Source organism: Boleophthalmus pectinirostris, unplaced genomic scaffold (assembly GCF_026225935.1).
Source record: "Boleophthalmus pectinirostris isolate CB_2022bp ecotype Guang Dong unplaced genomic scaffold, ASM2622593v1 HiC_scaffold_5, whole genome shotgun sequence".
Classification (NCBI taxonomy): domain Eukaryota; kingdom Metazoa; phylum Chordata; class Actinopteri; order Gobiiformes; family Gobiidae; genus Boleophthalmus; species Boleophthalmus pectinirostris.
The window spans coordinates 26,774,981-26,798,149 of record NW_026571404.1 but is presented as its reverse complement, the minus strand read 5'-3'; the positions used below and the strand labels follow the sequence as shown (position 1 = coordinate 26,798,149).

At 39.0% G+C, this 23,169-nt stretch overlaps 1 protein-coding gene across 1 annotated transcript in view; it reads left to right on the top strand.

The window, feature by feature from the left end:
* The first annotated feature begins 1,715 nt into the window (after positions 1 to 1,715).
* The window catches only part of LOC110157000 (ankyrin-3-like), a 72,493-nt gene continuing 51,039 nt past the window's right edge, over positions 1,716 to 23,169 (top strand). Inside the window, 1 exon segment of the mRNA XM_055162436.1 lies at positions 1,716 to 1,838. Coding sequence (XP_055018411.1) covers positions 1,716 to 1,838 — 123 coding nt within the window.

Below are 23,169 nucleotides of genomic sequence, written 5' to 3'. Positions count from 1 at the left end.
TTCCCCCAAAGTGTCCCGATTGGCCCTCGCCTAGCAACCACATCATAATTTGGCATAATGTGACACCCCCTGATGCATGGTGAGGGGTTTCACCCCCCTTTATAGCTGCTGGCTGCTGTTTGAGCTTACATGAATGAAAAAAAAAAAAAAAAAGGACATGAAGGATGAATAGATTTGCAGAAGATAAAGGGAAGAATTTCACGCTCATATCGTTACATGACTGGTGTCCACCATCTAAAGCTGCCGTGTCCCTTGAGGGGTTTTTGCCGCGGCTTGGCAACTATGACCAATGCTCCTCTTGCATTTTACCATGTGTGCTCCATATGCATGACTAGCAGCAGTATCAGTGTGGACTTATCAAGGGAACAGGCATGTGAGGAGGCAGCCGGTGCTTTCAGGACCCAGTTATGAGCTCAGTGGTGCCTCTGACACGCACACAGGCGGAAAGAAACACAAAGATGGCTGCTGCCTGCTCAGCTGTCAGCGTGCAGTAGCGTCTGACGTGAGTGCTGCTGGTGTGAAGGGCATCCCAAATAAGTGGTTTTTCCCTCAAAATCAAACATATTCTTTTGGTGCCATTTCTTGAATCCTCCACACTGAATTCTCTGAGTTCCTCTGATAAAAAAATCTGGTTATTTAATAAAATATTAGCTAGTCTGTTTTTGTTTGACCTCTTCATTTCCAGTGAATCAAGACAGGGGCATCTAGTACAGAATGTGAAATTCATATTCAACTATTCAACACATAATGTCATTTATGTATAAAAATACTCTTAGTTTTTATTGTGTTGATTTGTTCCCAAGTGTACAACAAGACACTATCATTACTATAAATTTAAAATTCCTTTTTTTTTTTATGACGAGCAGTGTATTGTAATATTATTCATTGTATGTGGTTCCTTTACTAAAAGCTGGACAATAGTGAGCTATTGAACCAGTGTTTTACAGATCATTAATTCTCTTGTCCCTCCTCCTTATCCATGTCCTTTACATGTCAGTTGAGTTTTTTTCCCTGACTGTCATTTTCTGACCTGCTAATATTTAAAATGAGCTACTTGAACATTTTTGGTTTAAAGCCCCAAACAGGGTACAGCGTGGCGGCTGTAACGCAGAAAAAGGTAGAGACAACGTTTAGGAGGATGGACTGAAACAGTGCGTGGTCACCATGGTAACAGATCCCCTCCCCAGCCTCCGAGTCCCTCCCTCTCCCACACTCTCCTCCTCCTCCACCTCTGTGCACGGTGGTGTCGCTGGTGTTGGTGATGCTGGTGTCTTTGCCCAGCTCACCTCTCATGGACACGCGGCTTCACTGATGCTGGTGTCTTTGGCTGGCTCACCTCTCCTGGACACGCGGCTCCACACTGCCAGCGGATGACACATGAGGACAAGCGGAAAGAGGAGACCAGCCGCTCTGTGTCCATACGCATGTCTTTAACTCTCACAGCCAGGAGAGCACAGGGAAAGCAGCCCTGAGCAACAACCTCTGAAAGGACAGACGTACTAAAGGATATAAAACTACTCAAAAACCTACTCTTCTCCATTCTCCTTGTCAAGGAGGGCATTTTTCTTCCCTTTCCCCCCCTTTCCTTTTCTGCCCCGATTTTTTCCTCTGAGATCCCGGTTTTGTCAATTTCGGCCCCTGAACTTCTCTGGGATTTCAGGTGAGGCGCGCGTGTGTAGTGAGTGGTGTTCCTCCGTGGTTTTTGACAACCTACCATGGCTCACGCGGCCTCCCAATTGAAGAAGAATCGGGGGGAAGTGGATGTGAATGCAGTAGAAGAGGAGAAGGAGAAGCGGAGACAGAGCAGGAGAGCAGCGTCCCGGGAACAAAAGAGAAAGGTAACAGGCGCGGGCTGGAGGGAGGGAAAGCTGGCTGCTGGTTGGTCCGCTGCCTGGTGGCTTCATCACCTCCGCTTGCATCACCGGAGTGTGACTATTAACACTCATTTCACTGTTAACACTATAGGCTTGTTTACATTAAATCACATCCATGAAAGAGTTTTGCTTCTATGAAATGCCAGATTCGAGCAGTAACCACTTTCTTCATGAGCCCCAACTTACTTGTTGTGCACTTAACTTGTTCTCAGTGGTGGTTTGAAGAAGTTGCAAGTTGGTGACAAACTTTACTTGAAAAATTTTGAGTATAATTCATACATTTCTTTTATGTTCATTTTGGTGAATCTTGAGTATGTTCCAACTCAGGCTTTATAATTTTTTGTAAGTTCAAATGTTGAGCCACTGGTTTCATAAGTTACAAACTTGAGGTGGTCCTTGTTGGTCTTTTAAAATGAACACATTTAAACAGATGTCACATAAAGCTGAAAGTACCCCGCTCCTGACCACTTGTGTTTTGTAAATGTGGGTTTTTGTGCACACTATTTGTGTGTGCGTGGATGCACAGACAGCCATGTATAATGCATACACAACTGATTTATTGATGACTGAGCTTTTCATATGATGGAGGTGGAAGTGAAATGCACGTGGACCTCCCTCCTCTTTCTCCTCTCTCTGACATGTCAGCTCTCCCTTTTGGACAGAGCTGAAGAGTTTAAGTCAGGCTGAATCACCAAAAAATTTAGCTAAACAAGACAGATTCTGAAATTTTACAAGGATTTCCTTTTATGTGCAGTTTTGCATTTAAAACAATATTCTGTCTTTTGGCATTAGCTGCAATCTAGGCTTTATGTGTGCTGATTTGTCCAAGAGGAGCTCTATTGGATAACAATGACATTTACTGTACTTGGTGCCCATGGGTGCCTGGTTTTGAATTATGCTGCTGACGATGTTATTTGACCTCAGCATAAACAAGAAGCTGGTCATCATGGGGAAATCATTGCTGTAACACCTATAAAAAGAATCAGTTATTATGGGACAGGATATTTTGAGTTTGATTCAGTATATATATGGTTGCACATTGTAGTTAAAGTTGTTATAGTTTAGGAGGTGAGGGCTGTATTGATTGGTTGCACAGTGCCATGCATAAGGATAATACGCTTCTCCTTCCTCAGCTGCCCTCTGTCCTTCCAACAGTCCTCAGTGTTGTTACCCTTTCATTTTGTCTTTTGTCTTTTGGCTGCACTTCTATCTGTCACTGTTCTGCTTATTGGGTGCTTATTTTCATAATTCACAGTTACAAAACAAAAAGTCAACGTGAAATTCTGGCTGATAATTTTCTAGATATCTTTTCTTTTATTCTGCCCTTTAGTCAGTTAGTCGATTAATCAGCTGGTAATGTAAAATTTATTTTATTTGTTGGAAAATTTTATTATTATTTATACACCAAACAGCTGGAGTTCTGGAAGTGACTGGACAGTTTAATCTACTTTTTTTAACAATATAACATGCAATCCTCATATTGTAGTTTTTAATCATTTTCCACTGACATAGGCACCCCATTTTTAGTCTATGTCTTTAATCAAGAATTTTATACAGCTCTAGATTTTTTGTGGTCATCAGATTTGTGTTGTGTTTGGAAATCTTTTCCAAATTACATCACAAATTTTTGGTGTTGTTTCTTTTTTAAACTTTTACTTTTATTGTACTTGGCAGAACTTTATGTAGAAAAGAAAGGAAACCCCCTTCTCACCACTCAGACTCTCCAAGCTCCTTTACTTCTAATGACATTATCTCAAGCCAGGAGCCCCCAGTGGATTCCCTGAGAGAGACAGAGAGAGAGAGAGAGAGACTAAGCAAAGCATAGGTTTCCTGCTGCTGTGCCCCACTTTCGCACACCAACACAGAGCTTTTTGTAATATTTATCTGGTGAGGGCCAGTGTAGGCCTTGCATTACTTTTAGGATGCTTGTTTAAGTTTATTCATGGGCACTTGTTCACTGAATCAGTGAGTGGAGTTTTAGTTGATCATATCACATTATATATCATGTCTGCTTATTAGGGCAGTGTGTCTTACAGGTGTCTGTAAGTCACATTATGTGATGAGTACATGCTGAAGGAGAACAGAACTGTTGAAATTGAATTGTCAGCCTAGTGCTGCCTAAAGTATACGCCCATGGCAACACTGTGGCAAGACAAGAGCCCCTTAGCCCTAAAGGGACACCCAAACCAGGGGAATATTTCCAGTGAATAAAGAGAAACAACAACAAATGCCATTAAGGTGTTGGTATGTTTCTCTTTGCACTCTATTTTCAGACAAAGCTGGCACGTGTGCTCCATCCCTCTCTGCCTGTGCCCCTCCCCACCGGCCCATAAAAGATGGAGGTTAATGAATTCGGCACTCATGCATGCCTCGGCTAATTACATTGGCATTGGGAACCCCTCCCACTATTACAAAATGTTTTCACCAGCAAGATGGCCACCGGCTGGACGCCTGACGATGGCGACTTTATGAAGGCTGCAAGCTTCTGTTCTTAGGAATTATGACTATTAGATGGCATTTTTATTTACATGTTTGGAGTAAAAGATGTACATAGAGGGTTCAGTAAACAAAAATGTTTCTTATGAATTGGAGTGCTAGTGTGGGAGTGAAAATGTGTGTGAAATCTCCAAGGAGCCGTTTTGACTCTTGTAAGTCTGAACAGCCCCATTCGTCAATAGTCATCAAATGAAATTGAATATCTAACTGTCAACAACCTACTGTCAGTGCACATGTGTTAGTTTACACGTATTATAGAAGCAGCATTAAAAACAGACATTTACATATGCATTGGTTTGATTGCTTATATGCATTATGATAGTATTTTTCAATGCAATTTAGAATACAAATAAGACTAAATATATTTAGTACCAAGTCAAGATTGTGTGTTTTTTAAAATTTTTTATCAACAGTAGGCAGCAGCTTTTTGACAGTCTGTTTATGAGACTCAATCATTCATTGTCATCCTCACACCGCAAGTTAATCAGTCATCTATAATCCTGAGGTCTGCGAGCTCACAGCCAGCTATTGCAACCTCACTTCACTATCTGCTCCCATTGTTCTACATTAGCTCCACTCTCTTAAGGGAAATGAGCGGGCGTAATAAGGATTGTTCTAATTATTGATCCACCACTGTGAGGGTCCTTGTGGAGAGTCGAAGGGGGGGGATGGGTAGTTTCTCAGGGAGTATTTCGTAAGTGAAAACCAGTCTATGTTGGAATTTGTTGGTCCTGGTGCTGGGAAAATCCATGATTTTTGATTGTGGTTGAAGTAGCATTTCTTCAGATAGCATAGCCAAGGCTAACATGCATCAGGTGAATGACAGACAGTGTGCATCCAGAGAGTGTTTGCAGTCACATGGGCCGTGGGTGATGCTGGTGGGCACATGAGCTGGAGGTGCTGAGAAGCTGAGAGAAAAACAGAGGGAGAGATAAGCAATGGATGGAGAGAGTGGAAAGAGAGGAAAGAAGAGAGAGAGAAGCAGATAAGGAGGAATGGAGGGAATTAAAAGAGCCAGTCCGACACATGATGGTAAGCCTAAAGGTCGTTCCAAGGTGACTGCTGCATTTCTTTCTTCTCCTCCTGCACACTCGCCCATTTTGTCCTCCTTTTTCTCTCTCTCTAATATAATTTCTCTTATACTACAGAAAAATCCAATTTCACGTGCCCATTTGTGTGCCAACTAAATAGACATTGTGGCTTGTTTTGTAGAGAGTTCATTCTGAGGTCTTATACTGAAAACCAGCCAAGGTAACTGGGAGAAAAATCTGCATTTATGTCAACATGCCCACATCTAATAACATAAGCATCATGAGGGGGAAGAACAAGAAATGACAATTAAAAAGCTGGCAACAGTTAACTATTTTTCCAATTGGTTCCAGCTCAAGACAAATGCAGTACAGCAAGATAGTAAAAATGATTTGTTGGTGAGAGAGTGAGTATTAAAGCCCCGTTAGTGGCTTTTTACTCGACATTATCGCGGTAAAAATAGACATTTTAACTGGGTTACATAGATTGTGTAGGTTTTAGATAGAGACTTGTGTAAGTGTAAGTTGCTGTGTGTGAGAACATGTGATACTATTGGTGTAAAAACAGCAATGCAGTCATCTTGGAACTGTGGATGCCATCAGTTGTCACATTATGAGGACACATCATGTCATCGGAAGCCCTTTTTCAATTACTGTAAACTGGTTTTACTTGTAGCATCTGGGAATCTGGGAAGTGATCACGTTGAGAACTAAAAGAGAAAATATAAACATAAAGATAACGGTGATACAAGTGTAGACTAGGCCTGTCACAATAAATACTATATCTTATTGCTCAATACATATCAAATGGAACAATAACAATAATTTCTGGGGTCAGTATAATTTTTTTTGTGTACTATAAAGAGATCTGAGCTGTAGATGGTTGAATCATGAACTTCTATGACTCACTACAGAAACAAACTAATTCTGTAAGTGTTACATTCTGCTATTTATTATTTATTGCAGTTAGTGTTTTTTAAACATAATTGTACATTAAGAATACTTTTCAGGGGGTTATTCTGCTTTATAGTTTGGTTTCAATATTGTTTAGTGCTGACACTTTGACATCCAGAAGAGTGGACCCATCACGTTTTGTATAGTACCTACAGAGCTCAAAAATATAACTTTGATTCAAAATATTTCCCTTCCTACTAATATCATGAGAATGTGTCTTTTAAAAAAAACATTTACTCAGTATCTGTATGTATTTGAATTATTCAGAGCAAAACAATCATCATCTTCCTTATTTTGTCAGTGTGTCACATGGGGCAAAGTTTGACCTGAGAAACCACAGCCTAAAAAGTGAGAGATGCATTTCCTTATATGTGTTTTTGGTGAAATGAAGCATGATCCAGCTCATGTTTAAGTGGCTTGTGCTGTTTGAGGATATGCCCGAATACTTTTGATCAGTGTGAGAGTGCACTACAGCATGAGCTTATTCACACAATCACAGATAGTGTAATGCTGCCTAATGATGTGATTACAGAGCTGTGTGGAGCGGGGGAAGGGAGGTCCGGACACAGAAGAGAAGAGAAAGAGGGTGAGATAGGCCTGGGCCAACTGATGAGGCAAGGACAGAGAGACGAGCGAGTGGCCCAGGAGGGGAGCAGATGTGGAGTTAGAGCTGGGGGTAAAGGTGACAACCTGAGGAAAATAAGGGGATTCATTATAAAGCATAAGACCCACATGTGAAGCAAACCAGGAAGCAGGAAGGTTTGAATGACTGCTATACACAGATTTCTTTTAGTATGTGCTTATTGTGTTTACGAAATGCTAAGTTAAATTTAGTTTTGTTAGTGCACTTGACTGTAAGACTGGAATTTCACCCCATTAACTTTAGCAAATAAAATAATTACCAATTTTAGTCTGTTACGTATACCATGTCATTTAATGGCTGTTAACTAAATATTCGATTAATAATTTGCCACTTTTTCACCTCATTAAAATAATATAAGGAAACAAAAAAGTGGCAAAATAGATAAATAATAATGATTAAAGTGACAAATTAAAGGTCTATGAATTCTCAAAACAGTTATTTATTATAATAAAAAGGTTGCTGCAATTGCTTAACATCCACAAGTCAGTGTTCCATCAAGCAACAGAATAAGTTTACTATATGGAGAGAAATCGACTGAAATATGTCCTCCTTCTACATCACACTCATTAATCCCCTACTGTGCTTCAATACCAGACCACTTCCACGGGCACCAAAGGCACCAAAGGCTCTGTCAATGACAATATGTGTGCCTTTATGCATATTAGGCAGGTGCACCTCATATACTCCCAGATAAAGCTTAACCTATTGAGACGCCACACGCACACACACACACATTCACAGCACTATGTTGACCCTTGGGACCAGAGTCTGTACACCATGATAATTACTTTCTTTTGCCTTAGCCCCCACCTCCAACACCACCACAGCCACGTCTCCCTATCCTTCACTTAACCACCTGCCACTCCACGACCACGTCAGCCGATAACTAGAACCTGTCATCAACTTATGGAAATTGAATTTTTTTCTGAACGAAGTCTGAATCTGAATGCAAAAGAAACAGTCTTTATTAGGGCAAATAGCATATGGTTTAAGTAGGTCATAGGTTTAATAATTTACACTTTTAAAAACATAATTTATTGGTATTGTTTTGTGATTAATCTTTTACAGAACACTGTAGACTCAAGTAACACCCATAGCATTCAGATAAAAAATGCATTGTTTCATGTTTATACATTTTTTGTAAATGGTTGAAACATTCCTTAATTTCAATGTACAATTTACTTCCACATACCAGACCTTAGCACCAGCTTGTAGCATAGAGGAACTGGAGCATGTGTGGGTAGATCGAAGGCAATCACACCCCCTTTTTTTCTTCTGTGTGGGGGAGGGCACAAGGAGAGCCCTCGGAAGTGAAAGGAAGTAGGGGGTCTCCATTGGGATAGTAAAATATGTCTACCTCACAATATACCAGAAAATTACTTCTGCCCTGCCACCCTGATAAATCTATCCCCCCTTGCTTATAATGTAAAGGATTTAGCCATTACAGTTATAGTGGCAAGCTGCTTTTCTTTTGTTCTGTGGAATATTATTACAACCCTAAGAAATGCAGTACAACTCATACATTGTCCAGCTAATAGACCCAGCCATAACAGCATCCCTTTATACCACCTTGTTATAGACTGTGTGTTTGCTTTTGGCCCTCAGGGAAAAGCTACCATTGTACCTTAAAGGAGCTCATTTAGCGTGAAAGGGTTGTAGTGTAATATCGCCATGGAAATTTCTGCATTTTCACAGTGTGTGGGTGGCCTTAGGTGTATCAGTGATTCATAGCGTAGGTAAGCGATGGTCAGATTATTTTTGAAAGTCTGCAGTTCTAGGATATAGCTGGCAAAACGGAAAATGTTACTGGTAGCTTCGAGGTAAGAATGATATTTTAGTTAGTTATGTGATCAGTGGACACACAAAAGCACTCACTTGGATGTACTTCTTTTGTTCGTCCTAACAATTTGTGGACAGTAGGAACACAAGTAAAATGTCCTGTCCACTTGTAATACTCAATCAGTGAAATGCAGTTTTGGCATGTTTTTGATGAAGTAGCTAGAAGCATACTGATAGAAAGAAAGTGTTAACAGTGGAGGAAAAAGTGACATTAAAGGTGCACTTTGTAACTTATCTCCTGTAAGGCTTTCCACTTGCTTGTCTGATATGCCTAGAATGTTCCACAGTATGACCATTAATTTAGTAATATCCATGGATACTAGAAATTACAGATTAGATTTGTGGAGAGGAGACCCCACTCACAGTAAGAATTTATGTTTTTTTTTAAAGATATTTTTTAGTACTTAAACTCCTGTAGTTGAATAAATGCAAGACAGATTAGTTTAATATCATACTGTGCATAATGTAAATCAAAGCATTAACATCTCCACGGAAACAAACAGGTTGCGGACCCCCTACAGAAAAGTTACACGATGCACCTTTAAGAAGAAACATCACTTAGAAGGTAAATGATTTTTTGGGATGTTCAGTGGTGTGTAAATGTTTGCATGGATTTCAGTACGTGATTTTATTTACTTACACTGACTGACTGACAACAAACATAAAAGAACAATTGCCTTGAATTTCATTTTGATGGTGTAACAGTTTTCAATCAACCTATTTTTTTTCCCGTTTTCCACTCCACATAACTTGGCATTGATACTCTGAATTTGACCCGTGTTTGGCTTTACCTTAGAAGATGTTTTTCATATCATTTATACATGAAAAAGCACATCTGAAAGGCATTTTAAGTGGATTTGCACTCTCTTGTGTAAGTGTAATGAAGCACCTCTAAAAACATCTGAAGTACTCCAAAGGTTAGCATCCTCAAAAGCCTGTACATGTTTTGACACAAGTCACCCCAAGGCAGTAGTAGCATTAGAACTGATGCTTTGTCCTGACTCCTGTGTGCTCTTCATTTCACTTCTCCTGAAACAAATTTATCACTAATATAGCAGCAAGGGCAATACCTAGGGCAAGCAAGAAACCCAACTGAAAGAAGCTCAGATCAAGATGGCCACACTTTGAGACTATCTAAAAGGAAACAGTCAGACAAAGCTTTCTATTGCTGGATATAGGTCTGTTATTCAGTGATGACCCAGGTGAAACTTAATCCCAGCTGTATCCGATTTGACATCAGTCCTTATAGACACGAGGGACTCTTCTCTGACTTGCATTATCTGAGTCATGCAGAATTCCCTTTTATTTCTCTCCACATCACTTCTGAGTTTCTTCTGATCTGCAACTTCCTGAAAATAGTGCCCCATCCCGAGTGATGAGTGTTGCTGCGTTGACAAATGCACTATTTTGGGTTTGACGGAAAAGCAATGGAAACCTTTCATCTTTGCTCTCTGTCATGTTTATTCCTTTGTGTTTCTATAGAAAGATGTTTCATATGACTGATGTGGAACCACACCTGCGCCAGCTGTAGCTACTCCCTACTCTGGTGTTTTGCCGTCTGCTTCAAAAGGGCCCATATTATGCCAGTGTATGCAATTATTTTTTTATTTAATTATGTTAAAATATATTAGTCCTCCATGAAAACATATCTGAAGATATGTTTATCTTTATTCACGCATTCTGTGTGTCTCCTTCTCGAGAGCCAGTATTGGAACTGAATGTATTTAGTCTCAGAATACTGAATATCTGTCTCAAATGTATTTTGCAATGTGTTCTGTTACATGGTCCAATCAGAATCCTGTATTTTGAACACCAAGAACACATTTAGTTTTAGTTTTTTATAGTTTTTAAAAACACAACATAGCTTTATGTTTGTGTATTGTTTGTTATGCAGTAATCTGTCACTGATTGTTATTTGATGTAATGAGTTATTTCCTTCTCCAGGAAATGCATATGTCCATATGTCATCATTATCACATATACCTCTGCTGGTAGTTTTCAATAACATATAGATAATAATTACAAGCTAACAAAGTACCAAATGCTTTTTTTTTAAGAATACTAGGCTATCAGCTTAGGCCTTAGTGGCTCCATGCAAGAAGTAAGCTTCATCTCTGGCTCTAAAAATATGCTGAATGTCTTTCCCATTGTTTAGCCTCCTTTTATGCTGGTTACTGTTCTGTAGACTAGATGCCAACACATCTTGAAAACATAAAGGTTATACCAGTAACAGCTGAAAATTTGTTGTTTAGCTGAACAATGTGACTCAGGTTGTTAGGAGTGCTCCTGCTGACGAGGTTGCTGTCACTTAAGTGTGTGTATGTGTGTGTTTATGTGTGTGTGTGTGTGTGTGTGTGTGTGTGTGTGTGTGTGTGTGTGTGTGTGTGTGTGTGTGTGTGTGTGTGTGTGCGTGTGCGGTGCTGACTGGGGGATGCTGTCAGCTGTGTGTCAGCCATCTTGACACCTACAGTGCACTTTTCTGGGACCTTCTACTCCTGACAGCCAAATGGGCATGTAGACAATCAAACACACTCTAAATCTGCTGAAATGACTGTAGAGATGAATAAATAAAGCTTGTTCATTTAAGAAAGAACACAAAATAGACAAGTTTGGATTGTATGGATTTTTCTAGATCTATATTCCAGTAATGTGGATGTTTGACCAAAAGTGTGCAGCCATTTTGCTTTTCTCTTCAGAATGAGGTCAACAAAGTATGTGCTGATTCCTTTCAGGGTATCTGGATCAGGTGGTACCTCCCCAAAATAACTTTGAAATAGCCATTATCTATCATGTCAGTATTTCCCTGTAATCACCATAACTCAAACAGTCTTTCACGTAGCCTTAGGTCAATCTATTGTACATGTTGTTAAATTTATGATGTTGGTATTTTCAAGGACTTATATCTCACTATTTTCTGATCTGTTATAATGTTGTTTCCTCATCAAAAAAACACTTGTGGTGTGGTAATACAGGAAGTTCTCCACTCTGTTTTTAAACTCCGTACACCTTCACTAGAATTATTTGGATCATTTAAGCCTTGTATTTGCCAATCTGTACTGCACTATAAATCGAAGGTAGCACTTAACTTGAAAACTACAGCTTCATGATATCACAAGGTGTAACAGAGCATTTTGAGCTTTGAAGATGCAGAGATTTATAATGCAAGATTATTCAAACATGTGTGAGTGAAACAAAACACATCTCCAGGTGAGTTTTTGAGGAGGCAACAACATTCTAAAACTTCTAAAAGCTCACAAGAGTCAATTTTGCGTAATATAGGTCCAATATAATATGTTCATGGATAAGATACTAATGCTGCTAATACTTGTATAACGTTGATGTATTTCACAGATCAGTTGGCTGCCAAGTAGAATTATTGGTTGCGCCCAAATGTGCATTGATTCGATTATGCTTTGCACGTGTGTGCTTGTCAGTCTTAATATCAGTGAGCACCTGTGTACTAGTGCATGCGAGGAATACACTAAAGGCACTTCAAGGTGAGCGGAGTGTGGAGGCGGGACCAGCAAACAGGACTTGATTGGGATGTGGCTGACACTGCTTTTATGCTGTATTGCCTGCATAAGATAACTATTTACATCACAAAATAGATCTGTCACAATAATTACAATATCAGCTTATCGTTCAATACATGAAAACTGGAACAATATATGTTGGGGCTCAGTATTTATTGTGTGTACAGTTTCCTTGCAAAAGTGCAGAGATTTTTGGTATTTTTGTGTAATACAATAAGATTTGAGCTGTAGAGGGTAGAATAACTGTTATGGCTATTTATCAGTTCATTCTGCCATTTATTTGTTGCAGCTCAAGCTTTTTAGCAATACAGTATATTTAAAAATGGGTTTACTAAGATGGTCCTGCTTTGCATCAGTGGTATAAAGTAGTTTCAACATTATCATTTATTGCAGTATACCTCTGTACCAATATATCATGCTTCAGAATTAGTTATCATGAGAGGCCTAAATCAGTTTCTCATTTGTTTGTGTATCTTAAATACAACAACACTGTGACATAAGAAACCCTAAATGATATGTGTGCTTGTCCATGTGCTCTAGTGTCTGCTGAGGCCATGCTAACTGACTGTACCCATCAGTCAAGGTTGTGTCTTATTATAGGTCATTAGTCTCCCTGCTCGGCTGCGACCTTGGTGCTACCTGCTCCAGCGTGTGTGTATGGTAGGCCAAATGAGTGTGTGTGCATGCAGGCTGCTAAGTGTATTACGGCTCTCTGCTGCATGCACAAAAAGCCTGTTAGGGACTGCTTATTGTGCTTTTACGTCACATTGGGTTGTATGCTCGTGTGGGCATAACCTTGATGAACAGTTAGCTCTGCTGTGTCTGATGGATGGATGGACACTGGAGGTCACAGAGGGTGAAAGCACAGGCTCAAATACAGAAGAGGAACGCACTCAGTCAAAATGTTCACAGGGCCGACTGGTCATGTGTGAAAGTGCTGTCACTCCAAACATGTGAGCAGCACAAAAACAGGGATAAGGATTTAATGCTTATGTTGAGTGTGAAATGTCTAGTTTGTCATATATAAAATGAATGATCAATACCTAACTATTTGAATATCCCAATGAACTAACATTTATATGTAAAATGGATAGAGTATTTACTGGGCTAGTTAATAATAGCTGTATGCAAAAAAATAATAAATAAAAGACTGTCCTTCTTGTGGTTTTATAAAGTACTACAATGGTAAAAATGTATTTTTTTCATTACATTGTGAAATCAGATATTTGGATTTTGCAATTTACGTATTTTTTATAGTATTATATATTATTAAGTTGTAGCTTTTTGATTCTCTAGACCTAATAGGCCAAAGGAGCTTATTTCAGCTATGTACATATTTACTTAAACACCCCAAAATAGACAGAAATAGAAGCATGTTTTTTTATTTATTTATTTTTTTTTATTTTGGATGTTTCTACTGCGCTGAAAGACATCTGTCCTTATTGTGAGCAGGCTTGCTTCTCCACAAAATGGACTTTTAGTTGACTTGGAAGAAGGCATGCAACTGCTTGCTGCAAATACCACCGTATGTAATTAAATTAGCCTTAACCCAAAGCATGGTTCCATGGAATCATGTCAAGTTACACACTGTTGCTTTAAGATGATACATTTATAGAGACAGACAACCAGTCGCAGGTAAACGTACACTATGTAACTTATTGGAGAAGGGCCTGCCACCCCTTAGAGAGCTTATATAAATATATAAATTTATACATATAAATAAATGTAAGATATGTAAGTTTTATACAATGCTATGAAACATTATAGGCAATTCAATGCATTTCCATAAAAGCAATCAGACAATAAACCCCCCAGTTACTTACATAGAGCACCTTTAACTTTACCACTTGTGCAGATTTTGAACACCTTCTACACACATAGCATTGCTAACCTTGCACACAATCAATGACCTTATTTAGTTGAGTACAATTCCTGCCCTTGAATCACAAGTGAGGGTGACCTAACTCATGGACCACAGGATCGTCATTGCCCTTCTTCAGTGCGTCTGGTTCAAATTTCATCATTCCACAGAAAGAAAATAGCCAACCAAAATGAAGCTGTAGAGATGAAAAAAAGAGAGACTTTGTGGATCTTCCTGTCCCCCTCCTTTTATTGATTTCAGTGTCCCATGTCCTCAGCTGTGGCAATGGCAGACTGACACTGCCTATAAGCATCTACAACGGAAAAACAGACTTAAAGAGAGGTGCTTTTTCACTGTAAAATGTCTTCTAGTGTAGTTTTTAGCTTTGTTTGATGCATTATTCTCTTGACCCAAATCTGCTGCCTCACAGAATAGCTCCTTTACACATTAAAGTGCATTCTTTCGTGACACTTGACCTCACTGACCTCAGTTTAACCCTAATGTCAAAGCATTGTATGGTGGCGGGTCAATGACATTTTTTTTTTTTTTTAAATATTCCAAAGCCCTCAAATGCTTACATACCTTTCTGCATTACCTGTCTTGTAACCATATTTAGGGACACTTCACTTTTATAGATTCTGGGCAGTTTTCACCACAGCCTGTGACTTTGTATGGCCTGAGGGGCAGCTGGCTGTTACAACATTTAATGACCTTCTGTTTGCTGAGCACAAACGCCTTGATGTGAAAGGCCATTGCTTGAGAATAGGCCACTCTGAAACTTAATAACCCCTTGTATTCATAGACTGGGATTCTTTTAGATTGATCAGTTAGGCTTAAGCTGTTAGCTGTAGATCTGTAAGTTAAAACATGATGAAAAAATATAATTAATCAACACCTTTAAGTCAGAGTTAAAACAAAGATTAAGTATTTCACTAGCGCTCTTCATATCATAAAAATATGATCATACTCCAGTATAATTTTATACCTCCTTTAACTAGAACAATTCAGAAAAAGTGGCAACTGGTATACCTCACACCTTTCCAATCCCCATACTTTTTGCTCCATCTTCTGACCAGAACAGTTGGTCGACTTGGCCCGCTGGCAAAGACCCTGGATGAAGGATAAGAATATATCTGCCTCAGTGTGTGCTTCGTGTGTCAGTGTTGTGCATATGGTGAAGGTGCATATTCGTGACTGCACGTGTGTCTGTTCTGAGGGGGTTCAGAGGGGACAGATGGCCTGTGCTCTGCTGCGTTCTGCCTGCCAAAGATTAGACCAAAACACTTCATTCTGCTCAGAGCCTCTGACAGGCTCAAATGAACACAACTGTGTCATGCATGTTATAGAAGCCAGGTATGTGCTGTTAACAAAACAATACTGATAGATTGACAGTATATATCATAATATTCGTGTGTGGACGTTCTTTGTAATTTAGAAATTATACTTTAAGCCTTATTCTTTTAATTTTTTTGCTTTTCTAAAAAACTTCATACCCTCTTATGTATGTATTCATAAAAATCATAGATGAAATACTTAAACTTTTTTCCATGCTGTTGCTTAAACTGGTCTGTCTCTTTAGTGTGAAGAACTGATGAATGTGGTGTTGTATACAGCTGCATTGTCCTAATGAAATAATGCTTTGCTTTGTTGTATATTACATTCTTAAGACCTTCAGTATCCAATTCATACAATTAATGCATGACAGAACGGTGGACAATAGGGTTTTATTTTTGTGATAATCACTGTCTGCTTAAGATGAAGTGGTTTAATTTTGTACCCATATGACCTATTCTGGAGAGGTGAACTTGTTTTAATGAATAAAAAACAAAAAGACACAAATACAACACTATGAATGAAAGGGTCCATTCATTGTTCATGTAGAAGAAGATGCTTTCCATTCTGTGACATCCGCACCTTGAAATCAGGCTTAATTATGAATTCCTTTGTTCATTGTTCATATTTTGTATGATTGACAATCAGATTATACTAACTAACTTAATAGGTAATGAAATAGCTATCTAAATTACTATTATTTGAGTCAATTTAACATGCAGTAAATAATGAACATATTTAACCAACAAACAAGCAAATAGACACATTCTGCATGTTCTTCTTGATATGGTTCCTGATATGGTTCAATTTCAGTCCCAGTAACACTCCATAGATTAGCTTTAGACCGATTCTTCTTCGTTTATTGGATAAAGCCATTTCAGTTCATCTGTGGGTTAGTCATGTGTGTTTCATGCCCCATTACATACAGGATTCATAAACCTCCTACTAAACCTACTACTATGAAAATGTCTTTGCAGAAAACTACCTCCCCAGAACCAACTAATGTGTTTTAAATGGGTACAGGACTAGTCAGCAGTCCCATTAGTCCAAGGATGATTATTTTTCTAGTATACTTCTACATTATTATAGTTTATATATGTAAAAACAACAACAACAAAAAAAACTTTAATAACAGCAAAATAGACTTGACTTGTCATGTGTGAGAGTGTCCACCAGAGTCCAGTGTTTGCCCGTACAATTGGAACGAGCTGCTGTGGGCTATGGTGAAGCTTTAGAGGAGAGACAGAGGAGGCGGGACTTTGCATAAAGGAATGTTCTTATTGGCTATGCATCTCTTATATTTACTGATTTGAAATGTGATCATTGTTCCGTATACCCTTGTCTTCTTAATTCTTCTCTTGGGTGACTTTTAGTGGGACAGCCATCGACCCCAGCACGACGCACTGGTGTGTGGATTTCACCTGTACAGCTGACTAAAGACAGTTGGAGGAAATCCAATTCGACTTTCAGGTTGTCCCCACATCCAGTGCTGTCAGCGGTATTATAGACGGACAGAAGAGAGACAAGAGATCAGGCTCATCTATGCAGCAGTAGTAAAACAAGGAGCCTATGACAGTTTTGTTGCAAATGACTAAATATAATTTTATTACTAGCTTTCATTGTTTCCATTAGATTTCTGTTGAGAGCTATCCTTGATTAGTTTATTTGATATTTATTTTGAGTCAAATTTAAATGCTGATAAGTTAATATAGTAATTATCATGAATAGGAATGATTTATGGTTCAGCTTGTTTTTTTTTAGTTTATGGAGGCCACTATTCCCTTCTACCTTAAAATGAAATGTCTCATAATTAGATTTTTAAGACAGTTTTATTAAGGGCTGTAAGCAATTTTGTTTGTACCTCCAATTAATTCTTTTACTACTATATAGTATCAAGTAAGTGTCTGTTTGTAAGGGTCTTTAAAAGAATTGTTTTTGGTGATTCCTTACAACTACAGTTTTATTGAGCTTACCAAAACATTTCTTGCTGAACTTGATGATCCCTAGTTCAAGTCCAGATCTTAACACTATATACTTGTATCACTGAATGATTTGGTACTAGTAATTTGCAAATGACATTTAAATTAAAAAGCCCAATGTCCTTTAATACATGGCTGACCAGTTTTGCCCTCTGTTCATCTGCATTCTTCGTCTGTGTCCTAGCTGCTTCCTGTCTTCTCCTCAGGCCTCCCCTCTGGTTTCGTGTCCCTGGTGACAGAGGGAGCTGTGCCCTTGAGCAGTGTAGCAGAAGCAGTAAATATCCCTGTGTTGCGTAGTGTGTGTGTTCTTTTGTGTGATCCTCGCAAACGCACTGGCTACTCCAAGGAATTGGACTTGTGTGACATTTTACAGCCCCTCTGAGGTCTCTGAGCACACCTTTTATGAATGTGAAACGGGGAGAAGCAAGTGTGCTATACTGGGATAACAGTGGATGACTTTTAAAGAGATACCAATATTCAAATATCATGGTTTGTTATTATAAGAATATGATGACTTGAAATTTTGCATCATTAGTTGGTCTTACTTGTCCCCTTGTCCTTGGAATAGGGCCGTAAAATCTTGATTTGATAATGCAGCTTGAATGGTTGCAATTAGAAAAAGGCTGCAATTCTTTGGGATATTTGGAAAACAATATCCTCTACAAAGAAAATACCAAAAATGTATGTGCAGTACCTAATAACTCTGTAGTTTAGATCTCTACAAAGATGTTCTGAAATATGAGAATGTGGAACTCAATTTCAGTTTTCTCTAAAATTATTTCCAAATGTGTTTAAATGTGTACTGTGATTGGAATATTATATATATATAAAAAAAAAATCACATGACTAGATATGTCTTTGAGGTAAAACCAGACAAAACATCAGCAGAAATGTTAGCTTCCAAATGCTAGCTAGTATTCCACCAAGTCCTATATAGTTCTGCAGTGAAAGTCAAAATCCATGCAGACACTGATGCCACTGGAGAGCACAACTGTGTCAATGAGATAATTTTCCTTAAGTAGGCTTGACTCTTTTCTTCCTTTGTTGTAACCTCACCCGTCACCATGGTAACCGTTTCCATGCAGACCCGTGCCATAGCGTGAAGGCGTCGACCAATCACACGTGGGGCTCGTCTCTTCTGGTCCAGAGCATCTGTCACTCCTTCTGTGCGTGCGCGCTTTTGAGTTTTTCTGGTACTACCGGCATCAACTCTTTGTTCTTGGGAAACTACAGGACATACCCATAGTGCATCATTTCCCATGATCCCCCTGGAGCCGTAGCGCTGAGATAAATCCTCATATCTGCATAATAGGTCTGATTTATGAATATTTGTGTCCGCAGAGGAGCAGCATGCAGGCTATAAATAATATTAACAGCTAGGATCCTTTATTGTGAAAATCTTATAGGAACAGTGCGTAAAGCAGCATGGCTCAGATGTTTCACACAGTTTATAGCATTTGCTTTATAATATTCTCAATTTTACAGAGAGTACCTGTTTACCTACTTTATACAGCAGCAACAAAACAATTCTAATTTATGCCAACTGAGGATACATTAATAATCTCAATAGGTAGTGGATGTGTTTTTTTACCATATAAAGCTGACTTCACATTTAAGAATTCTTGTAATATTACTATTTGAGCTGTATTCCTGCGTTTTTCTCAGTATGTTTTAATCCAGATAAAAAACATTAACAGTCAATGTCCAATTTATTGATGGCTACATTTTGTTGTGCTAGTTAGCCCAATCGAACTCCAATCGATTGATGACTACGGTTTGATTAATCAGAATAGTCACTACAATTGTGTAAAGTTAAATGTCAGTTGCCCTGTGTATTCCTTTCTCTGATCAATAGCATATGCATTTGTATTGGACTTTTGTGTATGTTAAAGACACACTGTTTTTTCTTAATCCTATATTTTGTAAAGGACCCCAGTATGTGGTCACTGACACAGGTGGCCCACTGTAAAATGGACAATGCTCCTGGTTTTGTATACAGAATGCTTCTAATAGCATTTCTCCCTTGAGCCTGTACAAATTGCCCCTAACTCCATGTGCACTTTATCAGAAGAGCCGCTTGATCCAGCACTTTCATGAATAGGATTAGCTGGGTGGTATGGGGGGGTGAGGGTCCCATACTTCGGGGGTGCTGTTGTGAGAACAGAGGGTGTCCCCAATACAACAGGGAAAAGCCCCTAATCCTATGTCCAACTGCTTCCATTAATGCAAAGGGAAGCTCTGTAGTCCACTCTGCCTAAAATAGTACTTTATTTTGGCTGCACTGAGATTGCCCTGTCTGATTCTGTGCTGGCAGGTATGGGCACATGCTTTCCACCCCTCACACCGGGCTTTGTTTAGGAAAAGGGCTGATAAGCAGAACGACAATAAAGCGGAGGCAACCAGAGAGAATGAGTGGGTGGGAGACAGAGAGAGGGTGGGCGTCGACATGGACTAGTATGTGCTACAGAAACCACTGTTGCATTTGCACCCAGACCCCTTTGGTGTAAATGAAGTTGAGGAGGAAAAAGAAGGAGGGAGACGGGGAGAAGCAGCCTGATGTGTCTTCTGTTATGGTGAGTGCGGCATCAGTTTATTCTTACGGGGGCTTTCTGGGGCAGACGCAGCCAGCATCTACCCAGAGTGGTGGGGATTTACCCTTGTTGACACATAAAACAGCTCAAGCTCTGGAGCAGGGAGGGGAGAGAGCGGTGAAGCGGATTTGGCGTGTGTCCTCTCCGCAGCGTGAAAGACGAGAGGCGATCTGCTTTTGTCTGAACCCCCACACCACCACCCTTTCCCTTTATTTCTAACGGCACCTTTTTCTTTTACCAACTGCTCCTCCTCAATCGATTCTACAGCGGAAGGAAGTGATTGAATCCACCTGCCACCTAGGGCTTGCGTTTCTCACTTTGATTTTTTTCAACTTAGCTACATCATCTGATGTTACCTTCAGCTGGAGTCGGATGGAGAGCTAAGAGGAGATAAGCTATTGGGCTGATAGAAGGATAATATGAATGGAGATCAGGTTGCATTTCTTATGCTGGACAGACAGTGGGAGACAGTGCAGTGAGGAGACATGGCAGTGGAAGAAGGAGCAGTGCAAGTGAGTATAACAACAGTTGTCTCAGAGTTGCATTTATCAGGGGCAGTATTGCTGAGTGCTGTTAAATGTCTGTGTGGCATAATGTTTATGGTCATGCAGCTAGCTGGTCCTCTGCAGCAGCCAGGGCTTAAACCAGGCATGTTTATATTGGGTAATGGACTGTGTGATGCTGCAGGCTTATACAGATGATTTCATTGCAAGTTATGTGGCTGGTATAATGTATGTGTGGATGATAAGAATTCTCAAAGAGTCTTGTTACCATCAAGATAGTTTGTCAGCTTTCAGCACCCTCGCGTTAAGGGAATGACTGTTAATTATTGTTGTGAAAGTGGAACACAGTGTAGAATGTGTCCAGACATGGAACTGTTACTGTTGTTGTTATTGTATGTGTCTGTGCAGCACAATTCTTTTAAATATATAGTGGACATTTTTACCTATTTATTGACTTTTAAGCTTTGTTGAAATGAATGTTGTGTTCATGTGACACATACAATACACACTTACACTATGATGGACAATAAAGTTACCTGTACCACTTTTGTCTGGCTTTGAATTGTAAAGGTTTCATAGATGACAAAGAAATATGGCACCAAGAAAATGTCTCTTTTTTTTTTTTTTGGCTGGATACCGATTTAATCTACTGTTGTGGCCAGTATTTGCCATAAATGCCCTTGTTGATACCAGTATTTTGTAAATGGCAAGACCCAAAATTTTAAGTTAAGTTATTAAGTTATGTTCTCAGGTAAAATGTAATTTGTTGCTATATTATATTACCGAAACCAGTTTAAATGATAACAATAACATGTGCTCAAAGCTTACTATGATTCTTTAAATGTTTTCTGTGGAATATAGGTATTAAATCAGGGCATGGAGGATGCATGCCTACCTAGAAATGTGTTTGTGTCATCCCAGTTTGACACAGTTGAATGTTATGGCTAGTTTAATGGCTCCTGCTTTGACCTCACAGAGAGCTAAATGTTATGTGTTGTCAAGGAATAAAGTAAGACAATACAGGCTGGTCTCCTACACTACCACTCAGACTGTTCTTCAGTAAGAAAGTCAAAGTGCTGGCATCAACTAAGTCTGTGTTTGTCTAGACACTGAATACAGCTTACTGCACAATTCATAAAAGCCACAATCAATGCTGCACTGACGCAATAAACATCACTATTACCGTTTTTATCAACTTTTTGTCCTTGAAATTACATATTTTTGCAATTGTGTACATGTTTGACTTTGAATAAATAAACTCTAACAGGGCCATGTACATAGATTTTATATTTTGAACATCCACTGGCAACAAGTATCTGTCTGCACACCTGCTCAGTTACCATGACTTCCTCCTACCATCCAAAGATATATTTTGGCCCATTAGTAATACATCTTAGTTGCCAATGGTGATCTAACAACAAATATTTGACTGTTAATTTGTTTTGCAGCTAACTCACATTCTTATCTCTTATTGAATAATTAATGAAGCAACCTTTTCAGTAAACTTATACTATTACTTGATATATTGTAACAGTCTATATAATATGCTGTTCCATACTTCTGTCACAATAACAAATTTAGAAAGCATGATATATTGCTACAGAGAAATATTGCAATAAACAATAATATTGAAACTACTTTATGCCACTGACATAAAGCAGGATATTCCCAGTAAACCAGTTGTAAATATACTTATTTTATTTATTTATTTTACAGGGGGACAGAGCATGTTAATGGACAACATGACAGAACATGAATGCAAACACACCGGATTGTATCCCAAGGCTAATTTCCATCCGTTGTCCCAAAAGGTTGGGGTCACAGGGGGCCAGACAATAAAATATTGCAAACTCCATTCACAGCTCTCATTATAGCACACTCCACTCATTGCACAGTTTCCATTATTGCACATTCCAAAATATTGCACACTCCACTCAATGCATAGTTCCCATTATCGCACAGTGCATTCATTGCACATTTCCCATCATTACACAGTCCAAAATATTGCACAGTCCAGTCATTGTACAATTCCAATTATTTTGCAGTCCATTTGGCCGCACATTCAACACATGCAAATATATGTCCATAGAAGATCAATTAAAATCATAGTACAACTATACATGAGTGCATGTTTGGTTACCATAACCAATTTTTCATTTGAGCTTAAAAAGAGCTGTACATAGGGCATTCTGTCAGTGTTAATGGAAGACTTTGCCACAGATTCCCACCTTGGACATATATATAATACTATACTCTGTACACTCTACAGCAGAGATCTAAAGCCTGTAGCTTGGGAGCTACCAGTAGCTCTTCACTCCCTTCAGAGTAGCTCACCAAGGGATTTAGGAATTCTGTGTATTGTGCTGAATAAATCAATTTTGATTAATTACCATTGTAATTGTATCATTTTCATGCCTAATTTTGCACTGATGAATGGATAATGGGTTATGTTTTAGAGATATCTAACTGCTCTGCATCTAAGGCTTGCAAAGGCTCTTATATATATTTAGTTTCTTTGTAATTACTAAAATAGGGA